At 37.8% G+C, this 21,752-nt stretch overlaps 1 protein-coding gene across 1 annotated transcript in view; it reads left to right on the top strand.

Annotated features, from left to right (window-relative positions):
• Positions 1-10,432: 10,432 nt before the first annotated feature.
• hcrtr2 (hypocretin (orexin) receptor 2) overlaps positions 10,433-21,752 on the top strand; it is a 28,170-nt gene continuing 16,850 nt past the window's right edge. Inside the window, exon 1 of the mRNA XM_044373582.1 lies at positions 10,433-11,110. Coding sequence (XP_044229517.1) covers positions 10,894-11,110 — 217 coding nt within the window. The 5' untranslated portion in view covers positions 10,433-10,893. The remainder of the gene's footprint in view (positions 11,111-21,752) is intronic.

Here is a 21,752-nt window from a genome sequence, read left to right as displayed (position 1 = left end):
TGCATTGGCACCCCTCATGCATCGATGGACTTCCCCCATTCAAATGAACAAGAGGGCAAAATTAGGGTAATGTCGGTCTGAATGCTGCCTTTGTTGTTTCAGCAAATTCCCAAAAATTAGTTTACGTTCAAGTGATGAAGCCCTCTTGTGGCCGTGGGAATTATGACTCTTCTCTGCTGGGAGCAAAAGAGGAAACACTGTAATTTTATTCTGGATCCATACAGTCAGCAGAAGGAGGAGGTCATGGATCATGGATGGATGGGTTGGTCAACAAAGCATCGAACTTGACCACGGGAGACCACAGTTCATTTCCTGTTTCCTGCCAACAGTCAGCGTTGATTTCTTTTAACCGTGACTCCTACGGTTGCTGCCTAACTCTTACCTTAACAAAGTCATATTTTTAACCCATAGCATGATTTTTCCCAGAGTTTAACAAAGTTGTTATATTAACTGAAACCATCATCTCCATGAACTTGACCAAGTTATTTTTGTGCCCAAAACTAACCAAATATTAACCATAGCATTGCCAGATCATACAATTTAGTTTTTTTTTTGTTTTTGACACATGGACTTTCTTTTCTCGACTCCTGCTTGCTTCCTGTCATGTTAGTTCAAACCGGGGCTCCTGCCTGTTGTTCTACCTGCTTCCAGGTGGAGATTTGGTGTTGTTATTTTCTTAATTTGTTGTCAGTTTCCCTCCTGACCGTTAGTTTGGAGGTTTGTTTGTGTGAGTGTGTTTGGCTCATTTGGGGAACTTGTTGTCGTCTGGAGAGATTTTCTTCACTTGGAGTGGTGACAGCAGGGGTTTAACTGGTGGAATAATCCATATAATCAAAAACAAAAACAAAAACATAAAAAAATCGTGCTGTGTGAGGAGTGTATGTGGCTGACACAGAAGTAGACCCAACCAGACCCCACCATGCCCGTCAGAAAAAAAGCCGCTTTCTCCTCATATTTTCCTAACTGAACACACGCTTCTTAACCTTTTTCTGTCCAAACTAAATATAAATTATATTTATAATGAAATGATATGAAACAATCTATTATTTATGACCGTTATCAAAATAAACGCTGTCTGTCTGTGTTTGATAATGGCCATCAATAATATGTTTTTCTCCCATACAGTGTATCCACACAGTGTGTAGGGCACTTTCTTCATTGAAACGGCACCTAATTCTACTCTGCACTTTTTCCTCTTTTTTTTGTTTACTAGAAGGGCACACAGAACCTTCAGCTCACCCCATTACAACAGCACTGCAGTACATCCTCTTTATTAAACGGGCACATCACGTTTTCTCGCTTCTGAGGGAACTATCACATTTTATAATACTGTGGGGGCACCTTAGAGGGCACTTTCACTGTATTTTTTTCTTCCTCTTGGGCACCAGAAGAACACCTCCAGCCCCCCACCCCCGAGTCCACCAGTGCGGAAAAGCATAATAAATAAGGGAATATTATGTACAGGGTATCGCAGCGGTGCTGAATTTTCAGGCAGCTGTAACTGAATGAATGAAGCAGAAGCTCTATTATCCCATCCTCTTCCTTCACCACCATCACCACCATCACTCTGTTAGGCACAGACGCTTTCACTTTTATGGCAATGCTGTGCACAGTAGAAAATTTGACAGTGACCTTTTTGGATACACCTCAAGCACATAACATTTTCCACCTTCTGTTACTGTGCTTGACAATGATCCTGGCATGCCAATGAGCCTCACTGATAAGCAGCTCACTCCCAGCAGTTGAATTCACCACTTGGGTGAATAGATAAGACCTGATTGCACTGCTGTGTAAGAGAAAGGAAGGGAGGAAAGCGCCTCCCAGTTGCACAGACCCTCGGCAGAGTCATTGTCTCATGCTAAATTTTGGAGAATTTAGCAGGTTGCTGTGTTTACACTGGAGATTAGTTGGAGTGGACAAATAATAGAGGATTTGCCTTCTTTTATGTCTACTGATAGACACACAAAGTTTATTGGTGTTGTGTGAATCAATTTAGAAAATAGATGAGAGGGCATAATTCATAAGCACTTCATAATAGAAAAATCCAATTAGGGGACAGGGTTTAAATCTCAAAGTATTCAAGCAAAATAATCTCAAATTGCAATTCTATGAAAAGCAATTTCTTTGCTCAAATTCCTCCCATTAACACCAACATATTACACAGATGTATTTGCCTCTGCTGTACTTTCTGACATTTCAACTTTTATGCAAAGTTTTCTTTGCTTATTCTCTCATACAAAGCTGATCCAATCTTTTATGGCATTTTCCATGCTGCTATTTAAGTCTTACATTACAGTTACAGTCCCACAGATTTGGGAATTTCCAAAATGTCTCACAAGACACACAAATGAAGCTGACGAAATGACAACAGGTGTGACATACACTCACTGAGCACACCTGCGCAATCTCATGCAATCCACTACAACAGCTCTGCCATAAATTCTACGTTTACAAAGTTTAAACATCTTCAGTTTTTGTAGACATTGTCAGAAAAGTGATAATTTATGTTTATTATTGAGGTTGAAGTGGGTGGTGGTGTACTGGAGTGCATTATATTTAAAAGTGTTCCTAATGTTTTGCTCCCATATGCCCTATGTTAATGGGGTAGACAAACAACTAATGACCGCAGTAACAAACATAAAGTAGAATTATCACCTTTGAGACAATGTCAAAAAAAATTGAAAACGATGAATTTATGTAGAATTTATTGCAGAGCGAATGGTATTGGATCGCATTACATTTAACAGGTGTCCCTAATAAAGTGCTCAGTGAGTGTAAGTTTTTTAGCAGTCAAACTGACACACTAAAAGTTGAGGGAGAAGTTGGGGCTGTGCTCCACAGCACCACCCTCTGGTGACAGACTAACCAGTTGCTTCAGTCTGCACACACATCAACCGTCTGAATCATGGCCGTATCAGAAAGTGCTGATAAAAATAACCCAACGTAGTCAAAGATACATGAACATGACAGTTACAGTAAGATAGATCCCAGCGTTACAAATCTGTAATGCTGGGAAAGTAAAATATAACATATGTACATATGTGTCAGGATTCTGCAGCATGCTGGATTACAAAAGGTTGTGCTCTGTAAGTATGATATTGCTGTAAAGACATACAGACAACTGTGTGAGCTTGCTCAGTGGGCTGGGACCAATGACTAATGGCTGAACTAATGGCTGCATGCAACAGAATAACTACTATCTGGACCAGGATGTCTCTATTTTGCTCTAATACTTTTAAGGCGTTAATATTATCATTATGCAATAATGGATCAGTCCTACAGATTCAAACACAACTGTGCATGGTCTGCATGACAGACTTTAAACTACAATCTATAGAAGTTAGTATATCAGCACTGATGTGAGATATTGTTACAATGATAAGGGTAGCCCAGCTGATGTGGAACTGAAATGAGAAACTCACTATCATAATGGAGTACAGTCTTGCAGGCAAAAGGTTATGTTCAGTCAAAGGTCAGTGAGATATAAGTCTGTGTCAGAGCCTGCAGTGTGATCAATTGCCTGAGATTGCACTGTGTGAGCCATGAAGCAGATAATACTGAAAAATCAATGAGGAATAATTAAAACAGAGCTCACAATCTGTACAACACAGCTGGGCTTTTATCACCAGCAAATACTGAAAGACAATAAAATGTAGCCTATAATAATGTTATATCACATACAAGTTTTCCTTGAAACTTAACTTTATGCAGTAATCTCTCCTCCATAAGCTACTGTGTGGGAAGTGTTGCCTCCTCGCTGACACATACAAAGACATGCTCATACATGCGGTCAGGAGAATTTGGAGATCTGATCAGACTCAACTTGAAAATCATATTCAAGAAAAAGAAAGAAAAGACCTTTAAACAAGAACTCTGATGTCATATCACACATTTCACAGGAATACCTGCATCACAAGTTTCTGAGTACTGCTACTGAATGTTATCAAACTCAAAGTTTCATGTCGTTGCTTCATGTGAGCCTTCCAGCATTGATAACAGAAGTAAATTGCAAATTGAGAAGAGCCCCAAAGGCAGAATGCTTGACTTTAAACGTCAGTGCTGAGTCATTTCAGTTATCTCACCTGAGTCATCATACTCTAACTGGGCTTATTGATTGCTTGCAAATGCTCAGGGAAACTCAAATGAGTATAGATCCTTGCTGTTATAAGTTTCATGACTGTGTGGAGCTTCAATCACAGATATTTATTAAACGGTGAGCAGCAACAGCAGGAAACAAATTATCTGGGCTTCAAATTCCACAGAAGATAAACCTCGAAAATGGGGACTCCATCCTGATAAGAGGTGAAGTATTTCCATTATATAAACTAAAAGCCAGGCCTATTTGTTTAACTAAGCACACACACACACACACACACACACACACACACACACACACACACACACACACACACACCCACACCCACACACACACACACACACACACACACATGCAATCCTGAAAGGTTTAAAATTTTTAGAGACATGAGAATAACATAAAATAGACCAATCTGTGATGATAAAGTCTTTGAAAACAGCTCAATCTTGTCAGGTGTCCACATGAAGATGAAAACCAAGATGAAAAGATCAATGTCAGGTCCTCTCCTGACTGTGGTGTCATGGCAACCGTGTACTGTAAATAAGTTGAATAACCCTTGAAGATTAAATTGCCATCATGAGAGCAGCCTGCTCATTTCGCATGACATAAATATGACAGAAAGCATAATTTCACAGGTGATCATGATTGCAAATAATCCTCCAATATTTACTGTAGTTGCAGAATAACCTGCAATCAGTTTGTCTCCAGTCTTCCTGTGAGCAGGAAGGGGAAGGGAAGGTGTACTTTTGCTTGACATCTTTGTTTTCCTGGAGGCTTGTTTCCTAAAGTAATGAGTTCTGCTTTTTTATTGTGTGAGTATAAATTGTAAGAGTGGAACACAGATCTGCAGGATCACAATCATATTTCACTTCTGCTGATCTGGCTTTTATTGTTGCTGCCTCAAACATATAGCAGTCATTTGGTAGGTCATATTGTTAAACCAGGGGTACATGTATGCCAGTGGATACTTCTGGAGTTGCCATAGGGTACTAGGAAAGAAAGAAAAATTGAAAAGTGCCAACTTATCTCTAGAAATACTAAGGCAATCATTTTTTTCAACGAGTTTCAATCACTGAATACAGGCCCTCTAATTAAGCCCCCAGGAAGTGCACCAGGCTTTGCAGCCAATTTGACATAGTGGCCAAACTGTAAATATGTCCTAAAAGTTTTAAAATTCACAAATAGCTGAATCCAGAGTTATTTTGCTAGGTATAATGAACAAGCATCAGAGCCACAGACCTGTACCCCCCATCACAGTAAATGGGAGTGTAATATTTTAAGAACACAAAACCAATCATCAATCAACCAATCATACAATTTGCAGTGTTTGTAGCACAGGTTACTTCAGCATCTGTTAATCAGCTGACATTTTCTGAGCTGAATTCTGCACAGGACAAGAGATTGCTGGGATAAATACAAAGCTCAACAGTGAAGCTGGCAACACTGAACAAAATCATCAGGACTGAACAAGTCAAAGTTCTCTAAGAAGATTAAGAAAAGAAAAATTAAACAAAAAACATTTGCATTTCAGGCAAGAAATTCAAAAAACAAGAAATGAACATTCAAATAGATAGTGAACATTCCTTCTGATAGCTGCCATGCCATAGGAGCCATGAAAGAAAAAAGCTAATGTCAAAACATGTAAAGAAAGTTCATATTGATTAAAAGGATCCTTTTATATTGATTAAAAGGATTCAATTCATAAATTCAATATCAAACATAACCAACACCAAAGCAGTAGGAAGGTGAGGTACTCATGGTTGGAGGAAGGTTGAGGATGAGGTCAGGGCAGATAGTTTGGTGAATTAGACTGCGTAGGAGGCTCAGTTCTTCCTATTGACTTGCAGAAGATGGCAGTATAGGATTCCTGGAACTGGAGAACCTGTCTGAAGGGGAGAAGTCAGCTGGCAGACAATGGACAGTGGAGAGCCAGCAGTTGAAACAGGAGACCATGTGACAGGCAAGGTGGAGAGAGAAGAGAAAATGTTGTTGGCAAGACATGAACATATAAATTCACCATTTTAACCTGTATTGTTTACTTCTATAATTGCAGGACAGTTAGCATGAGGTGTTTAGGGTTAAAGTAAGTAGCTTAAGCAACAGATATTTCAAACATAAAAGGCCTGTCTTTGGCCTTTGAGTGGGGACACAAGACTGATCACTTACACTGCATACTCAGACAAGACAATACATACATACATATAAAGTACTTATATATAAAGTACTAGGCCTGTCAATTACACATAAAAACATGAGCGCACAGATGTGACCATGCAATAGATATTTGGGCATGCTGTACTGTTAGACATGGATGTCCAGGATTAGTAAGGTACTATAACAATGCAAAAGTGAAAGGAAAAGTGAAATGTACAGTTGGCCACAAAACGTATGCGTATTAACCGTCTGGTATCTGTAATGGTCACGAGGAATCACGCCAATCGTGTTACCTTGTAATTAATCAACCATGTTAAAGACAAACTCATGAAGAGAGAAGATAGCTAGCAAGCCAGTTAAAAAGTGGGTTTCTCCTTAAAACATCCATGACATTTATCCGCTTTCAGTGCACAGAAATGCTAAAGCATTTATTGTGGACAACCATTACCTTGTAATAAAGCGTAATATTGCACAAAGTTAATATAACTGTAGCCTGACTACATGTTAACTTTGTGCAATATTACGCTTTATTATCAATGTTAACTTGTCTCTGTTGCATGGACATTATCAACACATCCCACATAATGTTATTACATGACAATTGTATATTATATTAACATTATAATTTACGCAGAGCTACTGCCTCCTAAAAAAACACTAGCTGCTGCAGCTACTAAGCTATGCTACAATAAGCAAGCTGTGGGTTTAGGTGAACTACTTCCTCTCATGAACATGCGGTGCTATGAGCACACAAACTCATGTGTCATTCATGTGAGTGAGCCTGAGACAGAGGGGTTAAAGGAAACACTAGTGCGCTAACTCTATGGGCCGCACAGATGCGGAAGCTATGTGGAAGATCTGGGTAATTACATACTCAGAAGTCAAACTTTTTTGGCTTCATGCACCATGAGCAAATTTCATGGGTAAGTTTGGTAAGTTTAATGTTACTTGATCACGATACCTGCCGTGTTAGCACAATTTAGCTACAGTAGCTAACGGTAACCCAAGTGTGCAACGGTTGGTGTTCCCAGTTAGCAATCATTTGCTTCGGTCTGAGGTAATTGGAAGGCCCTCGTATTTGGATTCCACTTTTTCAGAATGGCATAACAAAGGTATACCTTTCCTTGATTTCTATTCAGATGGTATTTTTAACAGCTTAACAGCTGATTTGTTGTCACTGTATGGATTGCCTGCAAACCATCTTTTTCAAGTTCCAAGTTAGACCCTCTAAATGTTTTTCTCATTTTCTCTCCTCGCCTCTTCAACAATCAAGGGCTGCTTGGGAGGGAGAGCTGGGACTTAAACTTAGTGAGCAGTGGTGAGAGAAAGTTGTAGGTGGGCTATGTGCTACTTGTCTTGCACTCATTCAGTTTAAGGTTATACAATGGGTCCATTTTTCTAAATCAAGACTGTCTGAATTTTATAGTGAGGATAAATGTGATAGATGTTCCAACCCACATTGCCATTTGAGCCATTTTTCCTCTGCCCATGGTTACATAATTTTTGGTACAGTTATTGTAATATAATATCTACTATTGTAGGAATACATCTACATCCCTGTCCATTGATTGCCATCTTTGGGACCCCGGATGAGTCGGGTCTTACCAGCCAGACGTCCCCCTCACCTACAGTGGAAATCTCCCTCTGTTTCTCAATGGCTCAAAGATATTGTGTTTTTCTCAAACTTGAGAAAATTAAATATACAATGAGAGGACATACTGATATGTTTTTTCACAAATGGCAACCTTTTTTATCATACTTGACACACTTGCAGGTTCTGCCGGACTAAGGGCTGGTTTGTTAAATTCTGTTGTGTGTATCGGTACTCTTCATTGTAAATGAATCAGTGGGGTGTGTGAATGTTGATGTGTTTGGGTTCTTGGGGTTTTGTACTTTTGCTGTTTTTATTCGTTCTTTTATGTGTACAGTTTGAGTGTCCCTTACTGCCATTTTTCTTTTCTGTGTCAAAAAAATTCTAAAATATCTATCCACCTGCTCATCGTTTTGTCATCTAATACCATTTTCAATAAAAATATTTTGCAAAAAAAGAACATATCTATGACTGATGTTGCTGAACAGTCTTCAACATGTGCTTACCAAATAAGGTGAATTAGCATTAGTCTACCAAAGAGCCATCACAGTAAATGTCCACCTCAATGCTGTAACAAAATCCACTTTTATATAATTAACATGGTCATGTATCATCAAGTTTAAAATCTATGGGGCTAGAACAGTGACAAATTTTGGCATTGAAAATAAAATTTGGCATTGAAAACAAAGCCTGAACTGAAAAAGGTAACACTGGCATTGAAACATTTGTATTGGAAAAAAGTTGTATTGGCACTGTTTCAGGCACATTTTCAGTTCAGTGAAAAATAAAACAGAGGCATTAAAATTAAAATCTGATTATCTGATTTTATTTGGATTTTTTTGCATTATGATGTGTTTTTCTGTCAATCTTTAGATTTTTTCTGTCTTTTTTCTTTTACGCAGTCAGTTTTTTTTCGGTGTCACTGGTTTTCAGTTTGAACTTCCTCTCACTGTTTTGGCATAGAGAGGAGGGGTTTGAGGGAGAGACTACATACCCAGAACACCTTGCGGTCCAACGAAGATACCTGAGGGCGATGGCGGAGATATTGAGCCAGACTGTTGTAATTTTTGCTCTAGGACTGTTAATATGTCACATTATTAAGTTTTAATATTTTTTCAGGTTATGTTTTCAGAGCTGCTGACCAGGTGAGACCAGCGGGTCATCTCAGCTGCTAGCCCGACTCCTGAGATGATTGGCCTGTCAACATCTGACACCATCCCGGGGAGAGCATGATCCGGTGAACTGATCCGTGCAGCTTTTTGGTGATTTACTGCTGGCTCTAATGTCTCTGTAGCATTTTGATATATGATATAATTCCTTTTGGAAGATAAATGTTGGTCTCACAGATGAAATCTAAAAATTTGGAACAGTTTGGATTTTTATTATAGCTACATTATAGACTGAATAACATAATTTACTGCATAAGGTTATTTTTTTGTGCAAAAATAAGTATTAGTGGATGTTTCAGTTGAGATTAGTTCGACTCGGGAGTGCAACTTTCTGAGAACGGGAGGGGGACGCTTAATGAAATAAAATGAAATTTAATATAGACTGATTTGTTCATTTTAATACATTTATATATATTGAAATGTAGTGATATCTGTATATATTGAGCCCTACAGGCAGCGCTGCTGTTCTGTCCAGTAAAAACATGAAGCTTCACTTTACATTCAGACAAACTAATGTGGCAGCTACAATTGTTAGATTTCATCTGTGAGACCAACATTTATCCTCCAAAAGGAATTATATCATAATTTCTTTCCTCATTATACAGCTGTCAATATCTCAACATTTTGCCCACATTTGAAATCAACATATTTATTTTCATGAAGGCAATGTTGTGTTGACAGCTAATGCAATGTGATAATGCAGGTTAACTGGGTGTGTAAAAAGTCTTTGGAGTGTTTATGCATCTATTTCTTGTTAAGAGGCTTTTAGTGGAGATCTGCATTGAATTTAAAATAGGTAAAGCTGCTGCAGCTCAATATCCGGTTAACCTAAAGCCAGTCATTTAAATTGCATTATCCATCAGGCAAAATTGAGCTTGAATTTAATATCAAATTTTAAAATATCTCATGTGGACTTTTGCAGTGATATATTTTTTTTTACATCTTTGACATTAAATACCCCAAGCAATGTTCCCCAGTCTGGTAATTCTTGCAGATGGTGGTCTATCAGATGCCTGGCACAGAGTCTCATGCTATGAGATTTCTGAGAACATCTTGCTGTTGGGCAGTTAAAGTCTGAGATGTAGGAGGGCTGAATTTATTTACATATTATAATCACAGTGGGCTTAATTGTGAAACTTTAGTTTTTGCCAAGCAGTTCTGGAGTGCAGTTTTTGTCTGTTTTGATAATGTTCAAAACATTAAATTGTTCAGAGTGAAGAGCAGAGTCCTGAGACCTTCTGTTACAATCTACTCTAGTTATACACATCACTAGTTGCTTTTGTCTTTTGCAGTTTTAAATTTCATATGCACATCGTGTTGCACAACTATCAATACATTATGTGGCAATTTTAAGTTAAAACTTGAGCTTGTTTTGTCTAACTATAACTCGAATAATGTCAAAAATTACTATTTTTGGTTTAATTGATATATAATAATATAAAGACTAAAGGTAATATTACACTGGGTAAAAATAACTACCCTATTTGGTTTGATTTATGACACAACTGCATTTAAATATGATGTTGTTACAGGGTCAAAATAATATTCTTCTCTATGGGAATATTTTAAATGTTCATCAATATCAGCAGGCTTTCTCTGGTTCATTCATGCTTGCTCCCATGTACTTTGCTTCACGTGACAGGGGTTTTGGGATGTGGGCTTACAGCTCATTGTTCGCTACAGTCAGCTGTGTCGGTGTGTGGTTGACCCTGCTGTGCTCCTGCATGGAGACAGAAAAGAAATCAGCGTCACACTGACGAGGATTGTGGGGAGCGTTATTATCGCTCTACTGTGCCTTGTTGGCAGTGTGCTCAACGACCCGCGGTCACTGCAGACACAAGACTAATAGCAGGAATACAACAAACACACAAAAAGCTCGAAGGATGTCCGGGATCACTGGAAATTCGGATTGCGAAGAGTGTTTGTCCTCCGCACATGTGGCCAACAGCACGGAGTTACATCTGTACCCCACTGTGGATGAGGACGATGAACTTCTGAGATACATCTGGAGAGAGTATTTGCACCCCAAGCAGTATGAATGGGTTCTTATTGTGGCTTACATTATCGTGTTCTTCATGTCACTCATTGGAAACTCGCTTGGTAAGTTTGATCTTTGATATATTTTAAGTGTGTTCCCCATTGACTACTGCAAAAATAAAATAAAAAAATCTTAAGTGTCAACGCAAGTCAACTTTTTGAGATTGTGAATCAGGGTGATTGCCGCAAGGAGAATGACACTTAACTCCACAATGATGAAACTCTAAAATACCAAGTTTGTCTTTGATGTTCAGTGGTGCGGTGCATCTGCTGATGGAGAAGCATCAAGGAGGATACACAGCGCGACTCCAGTGCAGCTCGAAATTTTCACTCATACGGATGTTTTTAAGATACAGATTGTACAAATAATATCACTTATTTCACACTGTGAGCTCACACATATGCAAGAGCACTTTGAAAGATGAAAGCTTTCTAAATTGCATGCACTGATTTACATCCTAAATCACAATATTTTGATTTGTTTAAATATATATTTTAGTGTTCATTGTTACCTTGACAGACATTTTTTCCTCATATGTTCTGTCATTTTGCCCTGTTTTAGTTTTCTGATGTATTTGAGAAAACCTCTGGCTTATTCTCAGGCAACATTAAAAGCAGTGTAGAAAAAAATGCTATGAGCAGGATTCATTCTAGCATTTAACTTAAGAGGGACCCCTAGACATTTTTATTGTCACTGCTTTAAATATATATATATGATACTAATTTCTTGGTAGAATTTGGTTAAAAGTTTGGCAAGGATTTAAAGTCAGGGAGTCTACTGAAAGCGCCCAGCTGAGGCTCTTATAGTGTGTTGCAGCATAACTGCAACAAAGAATGACACCACACATGAATAAAGAACAACCTGCTCACTTCACATTTGTGGTGTGATCTATCTTCACCTCAGCTCTCATTGGCTATTTGTGCTGATTTTTCCTCTTTGTCTCATTGCAGGATTCTTCCCTCTTTTATCATCTGAAGCAAATTTTCTTCACTGAAACCATTTTCATTACTACCATCAGTTTTTGGTCACAATTGCTGTCTCAGCAAACTCAAGCAGACTCTGGTAAACAGCTGTGCAGACACTACAACTACAATATGCTGAACAGTGGTTTGTCAGTATCACAACAATTTCCCCAAATTTTATACCACACTCACCAGTTCAATCATTTTTTAACAGAAATATTGTATTCAAAGATTATAACTATGACTGTCATGGTTATGTCACTGACTCTAGAGACTCTTGCAGGTCTGTCTCCGTATTCCTTAGTTGCCATTGTCCACCAGATGCCCTCTGACTTTTCTGTTTTGTGAAGATTGGACTGTGTGGAAGAGGGCTTGTTTTGAGGTGGACTTTTTGAGGGACTTTAAGACTTCTGGCCTTCTGTCATTTGGGTTGCCTTTATTGGTTGGACTGTGCTCATTGTGTTTTTGGTTTCTGTTTACGCTGTGTTTTTCCTGTTGTGTTCATTTAGTCCTTCTTACACCTGCCCTGCATTCATTCTCGTTAGCCCTGTCCTGATCCCAATGTTCTTCCCCAGTCTGCCGTCACCTTCACGCCTGCCCTATATCAGTCTCATCAGCCCTGCCCTGCTCCCAGTGTCTTCCCAACCTATCAGCTCCCAGCCTGCCCTTGTGTTGTGCCACCTGTTCCTTGTTGTCTGATTAGTTGAGTTTGTATTTAAGTTCAGTTTTCAGCTCAGTCTTTGTCGAGTCGTCTGTCCTGTCCTGTCCTGTCCTGTCCTGTCCTGTCCTGTCCTGTCCTGTCCTGTCCTGTCCTGTCCTGTCCTGTCCTGTCCTGTCCTGTCCTGTCCTGTCCTGTCCTGTCCATCCCAGAAATTAAGAAAGTTTTCTACAGCCTGGCTTCTGGTCTCTGCATTTGGATTCACCTGCTCTGCAATTTTTGACAATGGCAACATTTCTTGTGTAGAATTCAGTTTATAATGTGAAGCAAATTTTGGATGAGACCTTGCAGCTCAAATAAAACAAAGAATAAATGTTTAATGATTTTACATATTTAACGACCTTTTTGCTCTTTGAATGAATTCATTACTATATAAGTCACAAAAAAAGACAGAGGATAGTGATATTTTGATGAGGAAGTGTAGTTCATTCAATATCTTTTCTTCCTCTTATAACACTCACTCCTCAGCAGTGGTGTGTCTACAGCAGTTTTAATGAGGGCCAGGAGGATTTATGGGTGATATCAGGTAGCTAGCCACTAGCAGTTCCACTTCCACTTTATTTAACAAGTAAAACATGTTAAATATTGCTGACAACTTGCAAAAATAACCTATTGTGGTGGCCATTTTACTATTATCCAATTTTCAATGCAAAACTGGATAATGCCTATAATACACTATTCAGAATATATTGTACATAAACTGTTGTATGAACTTGAACAATATCAGGATGTGTATAACATTGAAAACACCATGCAAAGATGAACCAAATACAAACATGTGTTTAACTGGCTGTTACACTGCTACAGTATAGCCCAGTAAAGCTCAATTCAGCAGGTCTTGCAATCCAATAAACATGTACACTGGCAATTACATGGGCATGCACAAGTTGTGATTGCAGTAATCAGACTTTACAATCAATCAACTCTCTAAATCCAACAGGTTCTCTATTTGGTCCTTAAATCCAAATTGCATCAATACTGCAGACCTGTCCTGTATATTAATATAAGACAGTGTAATGTCCACAAATAAGCAACAATGACACCAGTTTGTCCTCTTCTGCAGATAAAGATAACCAAAATATACATAACAATATGTCTTACTCACTTAGCAGACCTGAGCCGCAGCTACAGTGATTACTCCATGAACTTAGTTGTCCAGCAGACCAACTCTTCTGTCTAGTTTGGATTTGTTTGTCTAATAAATCCAGGGGCTATTGGGGAAGTTCTGACATGTTTTATCAGGAAGGCCATTAGTTTCGGAGCCAGCACTAGCAAATTAACATTATAATTGTCTCCCTCAGATGAGGAAGCACAGTGGAAACAATTGCAAACAGCACCACACAAGCTTCACCCGCTGATAACAGCAGTTCAGCTGCTGAAAGGAAATCACACTAGAACTCTTTTAAAACTGGACACAGAGATGCCACAGCATTCTAATAAAAGAAACTCTGTTGAGCATGATTAATGTTTCATAAAACCATTTGACAATCATATCGTAGATTTAACAGCAAGGTGTGAGGAAACCATGAGGTTGACTTTTTAGTTCTTTATTGAATTATCTCAACAACTATTAGATGAATTGCTGTGAAATTTGGTTATCAAATTTATGGTCCCCTGAAGATGAATTACTTTGATAACTTTGATCTCCTGACTCTTCATCTAGTCTAAAATTTCATTTTGTCCAGTACTTTGGATTACGTCCACCTGCAAAACTCACAACTTTCCCATCAGCTTCGCCTTCTTTGTAGACACAGCCTTAGTCTTGTTTACTGGAAGACACAAAGTTGATTCCACTTTGTTTAAGGGCTTTGATACATGTTCTTCCTTCTTTAAAGCCACTATAATCAATATATTTATATTAACAGTGAATCAAATGACATGTATGTGAAAGTGGTCACTCATAGTGACAATCTCACAGAGAATTATTACCTGACTGCAGTTCCCCTCACCTCTACAAGAGCGTTTTAGTCTCTTTCAGTTAACTGTTTTGGTTTTCTGGCCTGCAACTTGATTAAGGCTAATTTTTACTGCTCTTATCAGTATTGTTGCCAGACTCTGAAAGCTGCTGTTTTCAGCGCAGAAACTTTAATAAATCTGCTGTGCACTAGTTACTTAACACTAGACAAAGTTAGCGACTAGCTGGTGATCACAGTGGGGCATTTAGCAGGTAATGAGCCAGATATTTCCCTCAGGAGAAAGTGGAGATCAAAACAGAGCTAAAAGTAGAGTGAATATTGGATTTATAATACCAGTCAAACTTTTGGATTCACTTTCTCATTCAAGGGAACAGGAAGGTGTGTCCAAACTCTTGACTGGTACTGTACATTCATCAAGTGGCCAGAAACATAACTCCACATGAAAGATAATGTTGCTCCGTATCTGCTGGATGTGTGCAGTAAATAGGCAATTGCTTTCATTTTTTTGTGACAAGTTGATATAGCAACCAAAAACAAAACAAAATACTGTAGAGGGAATAAGAGCATTTGTTTTGCAACCCCCCAAACCCCTTCTTATATCCCTCCCTTTGGCTCCCTCCCACCCCACCCACCATGGACCTTATGTACATGGAGAACACTTATATTAAGGATTGTATTGTAGTAATTGCTTCTTTCCAGTGTGAAATATTTTCTGCTTTTGTCTGGTGTATGTTGGCAGCCCAGTGTTCCATGCTTGCTTTGTCTATGAAGTCAAGAAGCCATCTTTGTATATTGACAGAATGAGGAGCTTTCCATCTAAGATCTATTAATCACTTGGCAGCTTTACGACCAGCTAGCCAAAGACGTCTCTGCTTAACTCAGAGTTCCAAGTTGGAGCTGTCATTAAGTAACAGGACTTCTGGCAGGTAAGGAACTGAACAATATGCTTGATAGCATCTCTGAAACCCTCTTCCAGGACTTTGCAACCCTTGGGCACTCCCACACCATATTTAAAAATGGCAACTGCTTTCTAACAAGTTCATCATATTTACTTTATAAGATAATACCATGTCAGTGTTGTACTTCCAGCTCGTTTCTGCTTCCTCCAAGTCACAACACTAACAAGCCGATTACCTCTGTGTTAAGATGGCAGGGGGCATCAGGGGGTGGCCTAATCAGATGCCAGTGTGGGACTTCCACTGAGTCCCACTCAGTCTTGGCTGAGAGGCATGGGCAGCGTAGCAAAAGCCCCCACTGAAGGTAACAATTTGTTATGTCTTTGAAGTAAGTTCACAAAACTGTTGCTGTGGTAGCCTCCCACAGACCACAACACACCAACCAAGAGTCTCAAGTTGATAAATGGGCCAATTATACGCTAGATTGTGATGCATGAATTACTTAATAGTTCAAGTGTTCAAAATCAGACAATAGACTTCAGGTCCTTGTTTGTTTCTGTGTATGCCAACATCTCTTTTGTCAAGCTAATACATCTTGTGTTGTCTTGAAATCCAACAGCATGTTAAAAATAATAACTAACTAATTCAGTAAACTTGACTGATATATTAGGAGGCTGTCATTTTTAAGTTTTTTTTTTTTAATGATTTTTTAAATGATTTTTTTAATGATTAGTGATTTTTAGTGATTAGGAGCTTTTGTTATGTGCTTGTCTTAGTGACTGTAAAAGTGCTAAAATATCTGATATTAAACATCACTTTGAACAGAAAGTCCTAAAGATGCAACCTAGCAACTCTAAGCAGCAAGCTTTGACATAACATCAGTTTATCAAAGTGAGCATCTGGCTTAACTAAACCTAACACGTTTCTGGATAACCGGTCTGACAAGACCTATTATCAACTTTTCCAATACAGCTATGATCACGTTCACATGAAACACATGTAGTTTGTAACAGCCAATCACACATAACATCAACATATCAAGAAATGAAGGGAGCATCTAAATGAGATGAAACAACTGATTCCTTAGGGGAAATTAGCTTGCTAAAGTGACAAAAGATAATCAAATTAGCACAAAAGTATAATCTAAAAAGAATCATAAGTGCTAATAAAAAGGTAAGTGGAAATATGTGTGTAAATATTTCCACTTGATAATGGCATTTTAAAAATGTTAAGTACCCTTGAATGAAAATGGGAAATAAATTTATTAGTCTGCAGTTGTGTCCTTATGAAGAAAACTATTATGAATTATGCTGGTCTACTGTATTTAACCAAAATGTTGAGTGAATAAGTTACTGTAAACTATTTGTTATTGAACAGATGTCTTTATTCCTTTTTAAATTTAAGGACGGATCACTGTCTATCATTACGGCAGGCATGAATACTCTTTATCTATATAATTATCATAACAATTGAGTCTATAAAATCAGTTTTATTCACAGCACATTGAGCCCTGAAGCATTTGTCATTTACATGTGATACAGTAGTTTTTGTCCATTATGGGATTCTATATGGAAGGTGAAAGAGGTTAATTTTCCCTCACAATTTACTGGTGAGCAGGTTTTTTTTTTTTTTTTTTTAAATGTTTTGTAGTAAACCTGAACAATATTTGTCTATTTGCCCTCATTTGGTTGCCCTCATCATTTGGTTTGCCAACTCTCTTGGGGTCTTTTGGCTTGCTAGATGTTTATTTTTCTTCAGCAGCCACTCATTTACGTCATCTTTTCACCATTTGCATTGGGCAGGTAGCTTACGTCAGTTAGCTCAGAGTTTGAGTTGCTAACTGATGTAAGCTACAACAACCTTAGCAACCAAGGCTACGGAACGAATGGCCGTTTATGGGCATGCTCAACAATCTTATGTCAACTTCTTGGCAGGATAGAGAAAAATGTTGCAGACCAAGGGTTAAGAGCAGGCTGAAGCCCTGGCTTTTGACTTGCAAGGAGCATTTCTACATGTGTTAACCTCAAATTGTGGAACTTTGACCATGTTTAACATAGATATCCACCATCATAATGGTACATAAATAACCATTGGTGCCTGGTTATGTTTTAAAATGGGGGAACAAACTTGGAAAGATACATAATTGGCAGGGGGTCTGTTGCCCTCCCCCAGAAAAAAACATTATAATTTAAAACAAATTTCCTACATTTCTACATGACCTAACCTCTTGGATTAAATCAAGAAACAGCCATCTGCACTAGTCTAGATTAGTCAGATTGAGGGAGCTGTGAAAACCAAGAATACATCAAGAACAGTATATAATTTCGTAGATCAGGAGGGATAGAAAATGATTATTAGAAGAATGGTTATTTCATATTTACAGCGCAAGAGGAGAGGGAGAAATGCTGTGCTGCTGCAAGAGGAGACTGAGATTACTCTCAGCAGCATACATGGGAAGAAATTACATTATAATAGATTTGTGTATATTACTTTCTTTCCCCCTAATGGTCTGAGTAACTTGCTACTGCACTGTGCTGCTTTGTCTTGTCATTTTGTGTGCTGTCAGTGTCCTCCTTTTGTGCCGCGACATAATCAGTTATGAATTTGTTTTTCATTTCATGAGAAAATGGACATGTGGTGTGAGAATGTGTGAAAGGTGTCAATTGCATGCGTCTCACAGTCAATGCGTTAGAGTTGGCAGCCTTGTTAATAGCCACGTTACATTTAAAAGAGCTGAATTTGATTTGGCTTCTTCGTGAATGTCCCATCTCAACAGCTGAATCTTGTCCGATCAGAGAGCTAACATTAGGTAGGTTATCTAACATTGACTTGCACATTGGTTTGGCATGTCAGCGACAGTACAGTCCTACTTTTAGCTAATTTAAAGTTTGGCAGGTTCATCCAACATACACCAGCCTTTTCTTTTCCTATGTTCTATTTTCAGTCAATGATTGCCATTAAGCTAAATGGCATGTTTCTCACCTTTGTAAACAGTGTGGACTCCTGTGTGGACTCCTGTGTGGATTGACAGACCGTGATTGAAAGCCAAAACATGCTGTGGCAAACAATCAGCAACAGGTTTGGCTGAATCAACTCAAAGGGTGTTCCAAAAATGTGTGATTTGTTTATGACTTGTTTTTGTCAGTTGTTGAAAATAGTAAAATGATCATTGCCAAAGGCTACTTAAATATAATCACCTGATTGTGGGGACTGTGATAAGTTTTTAAAAAGACAAAACCTAACTTTGATCTCCCTAAATGAACAATGGGGATGCATTTGCTCCACGTGCTCCATTGCTCAGATGCCTATGTAAATAACAGAAAACCAAAAAAAGCATAATAAGTCCTCTTTAATGGCATTTTAATTGAAAATTATTCAGAAATTTACACAATCAACATGTTTAACTGTTTATCTAATTATCCATGTCCTCATGAGATGCATCAAGCCAGCTAGAGATAGCAAGAGTGGAAGATTTTTTATTTCTAAATAATATGAATTGTCTGTTCTTTAGAAAAACAAGACTAGGAAAAGGTCAGCTGCAGTGTGGACAGATCCTTTGGGTAATACAGGACAGCCTCAGAGTTTGTTTACACTGAGATTTGGTAAGATATAAGTCAAAATTCCCAAGAGCCTGAAAATGATGGCCCTGGATTGAAAGACAGGAATCAGACAAACATTACACCAATAACTTGTGATAACAATATTTTGATCTCACAGAGATCCTTGTAAGGCTTTGTCAAATAAAAAAAGTTTTGACAAAGTCAGATATAAGTGAGCTCAAATTTTTGATGTAGTTCCTGTAAAAGGTTTTGGGGCATGCACTCGTGTTAATTATAACAGCAAATTTTGATTTAATTTTGGTCATAATCTTTTGACGAAAATGCCATTTAGTTTTGGTCATATTTTAGTCATCTGAATTGTTTTAGTTTTAGTCTGGTTTTAGTTTTCTAAATATCATAAGATTTTAGTTGACTAGATTTAGTCGATTAAAATCGGTTTAGTTAAAGTGTTAAGCATCATTTAAACATTTCTCTACCATTTTCAATTAATTTTCTGTATACAAACAGATTGCGCTACAAACTCATTATAGACTCCTGGAGAAAACATCTATTTACCTGTTATTAAGGAATAGTATTAGGTTCTTAATGTGCAATACAGACACATGTTAAACTTTTGTGTTATGAAACATGTCCTTATTTATCTTAAAATCAAATACAAATAAAATCAAGTCACAATAAAAGAATAAATAAATAAAAGTTCTTTAGTGTCACTTTTGTACCTAGAAGCACTTAAAAGCTGTTAAAATGTTCTGCTGGGATGCACCAGCTTTATTTCCACTCAATGGCCCATCCTTGTCATAAGAGGTCTTCTGTATCTGTGAGGTTGAATAAGTGGAGAAAAAAATTAAGTTCTGATTTTTCTCTCTATCTCACCCACTCCCCTCCCCTTTCCAACTCATACACATTCACACACAGCTTCGTCTCTATACTACATTTCTGCTCGTTTCTCCTGTCATATGTCATTGAGTAACAGTAACATTAACATGAACATTAAGTTTAACATTAAATTTTTTTGACACTTTAGTGTGGTACTGAAAGATCAATGTAAACATTTCTTCAGACGTGAATTCTGTGTGTTAAATATTTGTTTCAATTTGAGGACAGTGAAACTTTACACTTATTGGGGTCATTTCTATTAGGCTACAAGTTCAAGGAAAACACACCAGCTCAGGTTAGCTGATAGAATAATGTTAGCTTGAAGAAAAAAAAAACATTTAAGTGTGCTTACCTTTGCATGAATTTTGAGATGACCTGTCTGCAAAAGTCGCTTCAAATTCAAGTAGTTTACAAAGGGTCTTGTTTTCCTTGACATTAAATGTGAAATTTATCCATATGTTTGATGTCTTCCCAACTCGTTTCTCCCTCACATTTCCGTCTCGTTTTTATTAGTTAACGAAAGTGTCAGTAGATTTTGTCATAGCTTTTGTAAATTAGTAAATTAGTTTTATTTAGTTATTGTCTCATTTTAATCAGTGAAATCATTGACAAAAACTATGACAAAAATTATTTGTCAATGAAATTACCACTGGTGTGCGCACTCTTTGCTCTTCTTGTTCTACCACTCATGAAATGGCTTAGAGGTTGTAATTTTCCACAGTGGTTTGATATGTTTTGAAATAGGACGCCGGAGCAGGGCTTAACTTTGAGAGACATTTGATTAAAGAGGTCATCAGGCAGGACAAAGACTAGTCATTGAGATCAATCAGCTCCTCCATCTGCCGCTGTTATGTTGGAGGTAAAGACAAAAAAGACAAGGTGTTTTTTTTATCCCAGACCTCAGCCCGGTTTCAGCCTTTGGCAGCAGTGACAGCAATTGTTGGTAATGTTTTCATAAATAGAAACTCAGATATCCACTTGAGGCTCCAACCAAAAAATGTTTTGGAGTTCTTATACAGAAAACAACACTTTCCTTGACTACACTGTATTGTTTCTTATTTCAAACGGATAAAAACATATAAAGTTTGGAATTTCATGCTAGCTAGGCTAGCTACTTTATTGCCACGCTCTCTCAGCCTGCCGGTACTTCCTGTATCAACATGCTATATCCAGATGTTATACTGCCACCTACAGGTTACACATATGTAAACACTTATCAATAAAGTTAAGTCTTCATTTAGCTCTTATAGAAGGCATAAATGTGATTTGAAAAATGGAAAAGAGTGGTTTTGGAGTCGACTGCACAAACAGCCTCAGGAAGAATTCTGGAAGAAGTTGTGATAGACTGCTGCAGGCTAAAGCAGGGGAAGAAACATGAGGCGATTCTTTCCAATGATCTGTGTAACCTTAACTAACCCAGCATGAATAAAACATGTAATTAAAGCAAACTTTTACAAACCTGTCTACAGGCAACCACAATGTCCTTTGAAGTCCTCATGATTTTGACCAAGCTTTATGCCTTCAGGCTTTGTGCCGGTATTCAGTTTCAGAGATTAAGTCCAAAACATTCAGAATAAAAGTGTCATCTCCACAAATGTTAACTTATTAAAAACTTTTTTTTTTCAAAAAAACTGTTTTGACATAATATTTTTTTAATTAAAAATCAAAGGTGAGTTTGAACACTGTTCTGATATATTGGTAATATATTATAGTATATCAGTATATATTACTGTAGTCGTTGTTTGTTGGCCAATTATTCATCTGTAGTTTTGTTTG

This window comes from Thunnus albacares, chromosome 14 (genome assembly GCF_914725855.1).
Source record: "Thunnus albacares chromosome 14, fThuAlb1.1, whole genome shotgun sequence".
Taxonomy (NCBI): domain Eukaryota; kingdom Metazoa; phylum Chordata; class Actinopteri; order Scombriformes; family Scombridae; genus Thunnus; species Thunnus albacares.
The sequence above is the reverse complement of the archived record's forward strand: the minus strand, read 5'-3'. Positions and strand labels throughout refer to the sequence as shown.